The sequence below is a fragment of the Medicago sativa genome, chromosome 1, assembly GCF_051527215.1.
Source record: "Medicago sativa cultivar Bolivia chromosome 1, Bolivia_mono, whole genome shotgun sequence".
Lineage (NCBI taxonomy): Eukaryota > Viridiplantae > Streptophyta > Magnoliopsida > Fabales > Fabaceae > Medicago > Medicago sativa.
In genome coordinates, this window is record NC_140749.1 from 12,401,003 (window position 1) to 12,411,842 (window position 10,840).

Genomic DNA, 10,840 nt, shown 5'->3' on the forward strand with positions numbered 1-10,840 from the left:
TTTCTGAAAGTATGTCACCTATGTAATATCGATGTATATCCTGTCACCTATGAGTCCAATTAAATTATAAGACTATTTTCAAAACAAAACAAAAAAAAAAATTTGTCTTAAAATATAAGACGGTTTTTAATTCTTTTGCACTTTCTCTTGCTATTAAGAAATGAAAAAAATAATTATAATGTGGATGAAAGAAATATAAAATGACAGTAATGTTGAAAAGTTTTAAAAAGAAAATTCTAGCCTCCTTCAAAAAAAAAGAAAGAAAAATCTAGCTTAATTCTGTAACATCGATTGTAGCGTAGCAGCAATGGTATTCATCGTGCCACCGAGCGGCAAAATCTTCGCCTTAGACGTGAACCCTAACACCACCACTCTCCATGATTTGAAAGTCGCGATCCAGCAATTCCATGGCATACCTGCTTCGAATTAGCGTATCTTTCTGTCTCAGAGCCTCGGAGAAAGCGATTCGGATCTCATCTCTAACATCGGAATCGGACCCTTCTCAACCCTAACCCTACACGTCCCCTTTTTTGGCGGCACTCCCATCCCATCCGTATTCGCCAAGAAGGAGGGAAACGGAAGAGGGAAAGTAGCCGATGAGGCGAAAGATGAAATCACAGAGGTGAAGAAAGACGAAGAAAAGAAGGAGGCTAACGAGGTCAAAGGAATTGCCGACAGGGAAGAGGTTAACACAAATTCTGAAACGGATGAAGCCAACAAGCCAGAAGGTGAATTCAAGCTAGTAAACGAGAAGTCTAAATAGAGATTCATGAAGGTGTTTGGGTCTGTTGGCAAAGCTATGAGCAGGGAGAAGGTTGAAAATCAGTTCGACACCATTCCAATTACAGAAGGTATTTCGGATGAGTTCGATGCTCAAATCGCAGCAAAAAGAAATGCCAGAATACAAATGGCATGCCACTAGTTTCATTAAGGAGAAGGAAGAGGTTAAAATGATGTTGGAGCGCTATTCAAGAAAAAAAGAGAAGAAATTGGAGAAAAAGAACAAGAAGAAGAAGGAACAATCATTGAAGAATGAAGAATTGAGGAAGAAAGCTGTGTTATAAATATGCAGCATTCCCTTTATGTTTATGGTTTCATAATAATTCTCCTTTACATCTTCTCTTTGAGAGGATTAACATTTTAACTAATTTGTATTCAATATTTTTCTAGTTTTTACCATTCTTTGCAAGCTTAATTCCGATTCCCACGTTGTTCTTCCATATTTTTAATATGTTATTTGCCATTGAATTGATTTGGGTTAACATATGCATGCTCTTCATCCATTTGTTAAATCATTTAGATTTTGATTGTAGAACCATGTAAAGATGCAATGCCTTTTTGCTTTCTTGTTTATGAAAATGCAATCTCTCTGAGTGTTGATGCACATAACTCTTTGCTTTCTTATTTTATCAAAACAATACATTAACGGAATCTTAAAACTCCACCACATTTCTTTGCCAACTATTGCTTTAATTTATTTCTGCACATGCAAGTTTTTTCTTGAAATCTTAATAAAGTTTATGGTTCTTAACCCTATGTAATGAACTGAAATTACAGAGAAAGGATGTGATTGAATTTGATTGTAAAAGAAGATCACTAATGGATCAAAGTACAACAGAAAGAAGAATAACAGAAAGTTGCAGAGAGGGAACAGAGAATCAGAGAGAGAAGAAGAGTTTCATCACATATTTTTCCATCCTTATTTCCTTGGCTTTTCTCCTATTTATAAGGGTCCATATTCCTATTTCCCATAATGCCCCTTCAACTCTAAGACTCATTACATTACCATCCCCTTTAAAATCAACCTTGTCCTCAAGGTTGGAGCCAAAATAATAATCTTGAATATTAGTTGTAGTAGTGACTTTCAAGTAACTGCTAAAGTCACATAAACCTTGCCCACCGACAAGAGAACATCCACCCGGATCCCATTGGTTGAATTGCAAGGACCCCTTATGAACAAAACAACCACTGAGCAATGTAACAACATCCAGCACAAAAAAACAAACAATCACAAAATGGATGTTGCTGCTTATAGTTCTTTCATCAACAAAAACATAAGGAATTTTGCATGTGATATTTCCATGATTGTCACTTGGATTGACAGCCATATAGTGAATTCCAAAATTAGAAGACCTTTTACCAATGGTAAGGCTCAATGTCATGGACCAAAGTAAACCTTCCGTAACAGCAACAGCACAAATTATAGAAGAGAAAGAAATTAATCCCTCAATATTTAAAGCATCTTCCTTAGAAGGATCATTCATGTAGCTCAAAACCTGAACCTGATATGGTTCAAGTGCCATTTTAGGTAGTTGTAGTATATGTTTAAACTCAAGCAAAGCAAAAGTATCATCATCATTATTTTCAATAGGGTGAACTAGCTCCTGCATGTATTGTTGTATCAGGCTGGTTATGTGCAAGGTTAATACACCACTGAAAGCGATATCCCATAGCATGATACTTAGAGGTTCTTCATACCGATCAACTATTTCCACTTCCTCAATGTGTGGGAAAACAGATTCACCAGTCACATCAGTAGCATCTATTAAAATCAGAATTGATGATCTTATAGACAAGTATGCAATGATACTAGGAGTACACGATGTGTCAACATGAGTTGCTAGAAATTGGATTGGCCTCAGAAAGGTGTGTGTCCTTTGTGAATAGTGGATCACAGTTTTTCTATCTCTTTGGATAATCACCACATCAGGGTATATCCTAGTGCACCATTGTATAACAGGCCCTCCATTCTTTGCATGGGAAAACATAGGCTCAAAACCATTCAAATACTTCCACATTGGGCCACCTTTGACTTTGCAGAAGCTATGAGCACTAGTAAGGTCATGATCATCACAATGGTCTCCTTGGGTATTGAGTGCATAGAACCTACTTAAGGTAACAACTTCACTATACACAACAAATCTACAACTGTGACAGGTAGCATTCAGATTCACTACTTTATGACTGATGTCCGAGGGCTTAATAATGAAGACATTGGACAACACTACACCATATCCATCAACCTCATTCTTTTCAAAGACATTCACTGTATACTCTAGAGCAGGTCCATACGAACCAGCAACAAGATAAAAAACAGGGATTACCTGTTCATATCCATTTTCCTTGTGATGTCGAACTGGAGGTACGACCCGAGGCAATATGAACAGCAGCGGCAGTTGGATGATATTCCAATGTGAATGCAGAAGAAACATGTGGCAGCCCAATACACAAATATCCTTGCATGTGTCTTCAACAACTACTTCTTTGAAGTTTAGATAAACATGAAAGTTTGACAGCTCCACGCTAATTTCCATTCCGTTGACATAAATATTGCAAGTAGAAGCAGGAGTCAACCCCTGCCCATTGCCAACAAAGGAATAGAGACTGAAGTTACCATTGCCAACAAGCTTAGCCAAGCCAATAGCAAAAACAGAAACTTAAATTGCAGAGCCAAAAGAAAGTTTCGTGCATTCTAATGAGATTGCAGTGTAATTTTGGACCAAATATGCTATGTCAAGCTTTCAAAAGTGTTACAATCAAATAGAACACTGCCCAAAGTGAGATGACTTATATGTAAAGAAGAAGTTTGAAGCCATGCAAGAATTGTTTTCATATCATGAAACAGAAGAACGTTACTAAAGAAGGTGGTTTTCATGGGCATTTCAACAAACAGGTTGTAGGTGTTGGGTGAAGACGTACTGTCAGTCATCTGATGCCTTTGTTCCAAAATCAACTAATCGAGCAATTGGACAATCAAATTGAGATGAGGTTCCATATAATACCTCGTAATAAAGTTGAAAACAGTCATTAGTGTCGCTTTCAATGGGTGGTGAGTAGAGTGATATTGGACAAACCCAGTCATGTATCCATGGTGGTGCGAGCGGCGGCGGAGGAGTGGGAACTAAGTCCGGTGGATCCGAAGGCTTGAAATCCCCTTCGTTAATTCCAACCGGAGAGCTTTGTCGTTTGTTATCTGTATTGAGCGGTGTCTCTTTGTCACAATAATCACTTTCAACAACGGAATCGACGATCAGAAGCTCAAAAGGAAATGAATCTGCAAAGGTAGTTTTGACATTAGGTTCGATACAACCGACTGATTCTGGCGTGTCGATAGGCTTCTGTCTTGTTTCCTATGGTAGATCTACTATTCCACCAATGAAATCACTTGAAAATTCTTCGGCTGTTGTTCTATACTCGCTTCTTCCACCAATTTATGCTGCAATGAATTGGCGACCTTGAAATCACTGATCGGCAATGTAACATTCAACGATTCTGAAGGAGGGATTTCTTTGAATGAGTTCTCGACACCATGGGAAGACATCTCCGGGCAGTTGAATCGCTGCAGTAGGATTTTCAGTTTAACTTGTATTTCAGCAAAAATAGCTTGGGTGCGAGAGTTCGATTTCTCCCATCGATCTTCTGCACCACTCATCATCAAATTCTCTGCCATGGTGAGAATGAAAGCACCAATGTAATGAACTGAAATTACAGAGAAAGGATGTGATTGAATTTGATTGTAAAAGAAGATCACTAATGGATCAAAGTACAACAGAAAGAAGAATAACAGAAGGAACAGAGAATCAGAGAGAGAAGAAGAAGAGTTTCATCACATATTTTTCCATCCTTATTTCCTTGGCTTTTCTCCTATTTATAAGGGTCCATATTCCTATTTCCCATAATGCCCCTTCTAACTCTAAGACTCATTACACCCTAGTTATCTTACCTTGCTTAAGCTTTTCCAAATCCTTGTTTAAAAGCAAAGAAAAGGGTTTTCAATATAGCCAATCTTGTGTGCAGACAAGCGCTTGCATAAGATCAAAATTAAGATAACTACAAACCAAACACCTTTGCATTATTACAAAATGCACACTCAGAGGTTAGGGTTAAGACAGGCATTGCCAAAACTTCCCCATCATTATATTTTTCAAAAAGGGACTTCAAACAAGAGTCGAACCTCTTTTACATGAAAGATCTTAACAAATGGTAACATTACGTAAGCATAGTTCCAATTTTCATATGTATTTCTAACTCCGAACATACTTTTTATCGTGTAACTCAAGGTCCTCAAATGCCCTTCAATTCATAGTTCATACAAGATACCCCTTGACTTGACACTAATTATACCACTTTTTGATGCAAACTTATTTATTTTTGTACTTTAACTAATATCTAAGGGCACTCATGAGCATTCTCTTTGTTATAATAACATATTTTCTCACTTTACACTTTACATACAGAAATGAAAATAATTATCTCTTAATAAGTTAACCAACAAATACATACTTAGTTAACTAAAATAGCAAACAAACTCCATGAGACAAACAACAAATCTAAGGGTAAGAAAAGAGCATTTGTTCTTTAGACCAACTTTATAGTTGGATATGCTGTATCTGCACCTCCATCAGAAATACCAAAAAAAATGCATTTCAACTCTATCTCCAATCAATTTATCTTCTACACTATTTTCAGTTAGGACACAAAAAAATTTCACTTGATTCTTATTTTGCTTAGTGACAAGCGAGATAATATTTTGCTCTATAGTCTTAAGACATGCATTCATCAAGTAGACCTTTGACACACAACTGAAATTAAAACCTTCAAGATCATCCATCATTCTTAAATCAACCAAAAGAATGTTTACATCATCTTTATTTTGAAATTGATGAATAAGATGAGTATTAGTTGTTCCTTTCATGCTCTTGAAGCAACATGAACCCTTCATATTATTCGATCTCAGAGCAAAGTCTAACCTTACCAAAATTTCGACGAACTCACAAAAAACTACTACCTCCGTTCCTTTTTAAGTGTCACTTTTTAATATTTTACACAAACCAAGACACTCAATAAATGTTACTTTTTCTTATACAATAATCTATACTTTTACTATAATAGCCTTAATCATTTCTTATCTTATTTCATATATTTCTCTCTCCACAATAAATAACTAAGGGTAACGTTGGTAAAACAACATTTATTGTTGCATTGAACTTTGAAAGTGACAGTTAAATAGGAACAAAAAATTTCCCCAAAAGTGACACTTAAAAAGGAACGGAGGGAGTATAACTTTATTAGTTGTATCTTCTTTCAAGAGTGTAACCATAATATCAACCTTTGAGCTTGTGTCCTCAAGTGGCCAAACATCTTCTGCTTCTATGTCATTGTAGCAATCAATGCAACTTATCTTCTTAGTAACACCGGCATTCTGCTTCCACAAGTCATTCACACAACCAACGCATAAAAGATGGAAACATGATGTAGCTAACAAATCATAGCGAGTTCCACATTTTATACAAATTTTTGGATAAACATTGCGGATGGATTGTTCATATATTGAATTTGGAGCTGCATCTGATTTATACATGATAAAAATAGTGTTACTACAAAAACAAGTTTTAAAATCATCATGTAGAGTCCACAAAATATTACTCTAATTCTTGTTTCTAGTATACATACTTTACTACGAGAAAAGAAATATCTAACATTGTGTTAGAATAAAAATGAATATTGATTGAGACAACAAAATGAGATTAGGTTACAAAAGAAAGATAAAAAGAAACCTACCACGAATAGTCTCAAAGATGGATTAACGCGGCATAGATTAATGATGGACTTCGATAGTTTGGGATCTACACAAAGCTTTCGCGCTTCCAAAAATAAATCATTTGCTCTTGCTTGTTTTTGTTCTTTATCCCTCAACTCTGTCTCATGATTCACACTCAAAATAATATCTTCCAATTTATATAGCATTGAGATATGCACCAAACGCAACATGGGGGGAAGGTTCACATAAATGTAACGAAATCTGGATGGTCGTGCTAAGGGTTGAGCAGAAGAAGAAGAAGAAGAAGAAGAAGCTAACGACGCCATAGCAGTACTACAACAAATAAAAAATTTAGATTGAACTATGTAATTATCATGTTAAATACAATGAGAAGATTACAGAAGCTGAAGCAAACAATTTACAACAAGATTTTGACATTGTAAGCTCTATTTATTCCATGTTGAGACTCGTGACAAATCCAGAAAACTATTAAATGGGGTCTGAAAAATTATGATAAGAGTAAGACCCATTTGAATTTTTAACTAGAAAGTCTTGTATGGTCCCCAACATTTGAGTACATTATTCAGATGCCCACACTGCCACACATATACTTTAGAAAAGATAGAAAGAAAAATTTATTAAATAAAATTTATTTTAAAAATAATTGAATGATATATTTTTTTTTGAGGGAAATAATATCAATATTATGAGTGTAATATGATATAATATAAATATTCTAAATATATGTGCAAGTGTTTTTTTGACAAAATATGTTCTAGTGTTACTTTTGTTTCCATAAGCTTATATATTCTTCACATAATTCTACTTTTGGAAAGACCATATATTATAAGGTTAAATAAGTAAATAGTCTCCCTAATTACACCAACATTTGATTTTAGTCTCTTTAAAATATTTTTAGGTTTTTGGTCCCTATAAAATTTTGGAGGGACCAAAAGGATAAGGAATATTTTGGAGGGACCAAAAACATAAGGAATAACTCAAATGTTGGTATATTTAAGGGGACCATTTACCTATTTAACCCTATATTATACTAGTTATGATAATTGTATTTGATAAGTATATGAAAGAGGGCCCCAAACCATGCTTTTTTACATGACATTGAGTTTTGGTAATATTAATGTATTTTGATGAGAGAATGCTAATAATTGGTTATGAGAAAGATAGAAACAATACCACAAAGCTCAATGTCACCCAAGTACAACATATGTTTGTCTAACTCTGCATCCGTATACCAAAGATTTTTTCAAAATAACTAAGAGAATAATTAAATTGCCTTTCAGAACAAAAGCTAAAGCCTCTTTTATTGGGAACGAATAGGAACCCGCCCTTGGCGTAGAGAAACCCATCCTCTAGTGTAGAATTAGTTCTTTCACTTGCTGAACCAACAAGTGAGTATCTTTTGCATACAAAATACTTAACTAGGGTAAAATAACCATCAAATGCTAAAAAAAAAAAAAAAGTGAAGTTATAGATCAGAACTAACCAGCGGATGAAGGACTGAGGAGAAGCCAATGAACGTTTTGGGTCGAGATTATTGACAGTAAGGCTCGCGGTTTTGTTGGTTGGAATGTCGTATATATTTTTTTGGTAGTGAGAATGTCGTATATATATTATACGCTTAATTAGAGGAGTAGCACTTTGGTGCCATAGCTTTGGTGCCATTGGTGCCATAGCTTGCATCTCCACGTCATCCTAAATGATGAAGTGGGCCAACTAAATAGTAGGTCGTTTTAAAATAGTAACATCAAAATAAGGAAATGAATTTTTGAGTTTTTTTTTATACCTTTGTTTTTTAATTCACAGATAAATTCATTTTTTTTTTTTTACGTATCATCTCTTTTTCAAATAAATTTAATATGTTATATTTTTCTAATAATAAACAATTGTTAGTCACACATCTTTTCTCAAACATATTCCTATTTATTCCAACTTTATGTTAATCAAAATTTAACTTTGTTAACTTTGTTATTTAGTTAAGAAAAATTTAACTTTCTTCAAACTCCATTAATCAAAACTAACACTTCAGCTATGACCTCAACTAATACTAAATTCACATTGTATGACATAAATTTAAACATTTATGGAGTCTATTTTTTCAATCAGAATTGTTAGTTTATTTTTGACTAAAAAACTTTAACAATATTATTCATGTTATTTATAGAATTTGAACTTTTATGGAACCATTACTCTAGGTAACAAAATTTTATTTAAATTTGCAAAAACAAAAAACAAACTTTGTTTTAAAAAAATAACTTTAGGTTTTCAAATAGATATCATTAATTAGTGTAATTGAAAAAGAGTAAGTAATAGTAATTGAGAAAGAGTATAAATGACAAATTGTACCCTTAAATTATCAAAATGACAATGAAATAAAAACGTTAAATTCGTACTCAAACGACACTTAAAAATATGAGTACGTGTTTGATTGTGTTATCTAGGACTTTAGGCCCCCCACAATTTCCAAAATAACTCTATGTGTATATAAAGATTGGTAATTACGTTTCGATCAGATCGGATGTTATCTTCCAATCGATGAGAATAATAAATTACGTTCCGACCGACAACAAAATAAGATCAAATCAGACACCGGATTCTCTTATGTGTTTTTATATTTGTTCAAAATATAAAAAATTTGGCAAGTTGACAATCAAACCCTATCGTTCCTTCCTCTATTGATTTTCATCAAACCGAAGCAAAATGAATCGCATTTCTTAGCACATTTCTTCCCAAACCCAACAAGTAAGTGTCAATTTATTCTCATTTTGTGTTTGTTGAAATTTAGGGTTGATTAGGTGTTAAGCAAGTAAAATTGATTTAGCATTAGTTTAGCAAAATATAGTAATATAATTAGATTTATTCAAGTATTGTTTACACAAAGATTTAGTGGTTGTTATTTATTTGAGAAATGTGGTATTTAAACTAATTTGTTTATGACTGTAAACTTAAGTGTTTCTGCTCTAAGTGTATGACGAAAAGTTATTTTCCTAACTAGTCAGTCACTATCTAGACGTATTAATCTCCAAACCAGTAATCCCAACATGCTAAAATATTTCATGGGAAAAGCTATTTAACTACTAAATGTAATGATTCCCCCAAAATTCGTTTCAAAACTGTTCCTCATCTATGTGACCAAGAATGAAACGGGACGATAAATAATCATCAAAACTAGACTAAAATAACAACTTTAAGTATAACAAAAAATATGATAGATGATGCTTCAAGCTCAATTAGTTGAACATGAACCAATTTAATTTGAACCTAGAGAATGTTGTGCTGGTTATTTGCCCCATGAATTTAATAAAATTCCAAAATGATTTCTGAATATGAAAATTCTCAATCATACTTTTGAGATCATTTTGCTGGCTAAATTGACTAATCTAAAAGGACTAATATTAACAAGAATTTTCAACTTCAATGATTTCGAAAATCAGAAATCATGAGTAGAATTTTCAACTACAATTTCATGCATTACAACATATGATTCATTCATGAGTAGAATCTACCACATAAGTGATATATACTAATTCTTGATCATAAATGAAAATAACAAAAATATATGACAAACCCTCAACTCACATTCTTATACTTGAAGATGATAGTTGTGAAAGTAAAACTACCTACAGCCATGACAAGTCACCAACCAAACCAATAATCAATTCTTTCTTGCAATGTGACTCAAGAAATTACCCCTGTGCTGGTGATATATAGGGGTAAAAGAAAGAAAAACTTGGATAAATATTTCTATTAAGAACATCAATCAATGGTGTAAATCAATATCACATGGCCCGGCCTCACGCAAGAACAATAAAAACAATTTCTGTGATTTGTTCTTAAATAATGAAGGGGACAATAGTCAAAGGAAAATGCTATTTATCTAGAAAAATAGCATCAAGAATTTTTCAAGAATAAAAAGCAACCAATCACAATGCATTATTTGCCACAATTCAAGGAGGTGTGGCTGAAAAGAAGCAAATTGATGTGTTTAAGTCAAATTGCAATGCTACTTCTCTTTGGTAAAAGAAGCAAATTGCAATGCTACTTCTCTTTGCTGCATGTAGGCTTGTAGTTGGCAGTACATGAAGTTTGAAAATATGAAAAAGTTGGTGAAATAGTAAAACGGTGCATCAATTGTTGAACATAGAAGAACAAGTTCAAATTGTATACAAGCCATACAATCACTTCCTGCATCTATAAATAGAGGTGCATATCAGAAGCAAAAACCACAACACAGAACAACAACACAAGTGAGTGAATTACATCAATAGAGAGTTAGAGAAA

General features: G+C 33.7%; 1 protein-coding gene across 1 annotated transcript; it reads right to left on the reverse strand.

The window, feature by feature from the left end:
- Window positions 1–1,551: 1,551 nt before the first annotated feature.
- Window positions 1,552–6,867, reverse strand: LOC146952746 (DNA-dependent ATPase/E3 ubiquitin-protein ligase RAD5-like). Its single transcript, XM_085740314.1, has 3 exons — window positions 6,558–6,867; window positions 6,065–6,348; window positions 1,552–5,788 (listed from the first exon to the last, which is right to left on the reverse strand). The coding sequence occupies exons 1-3, from the start codon at window positions 6,865–6,867 to the stop codon at window positions 5,402–5,404; spliced, it is 981 nt and encodes a 326-aa protein (XP_085596440.1). The 3' UTR covers window positions 1,552–5,401.
- Window positions 6,868–10,840: the final 3,973 nt, after the last annotated feature.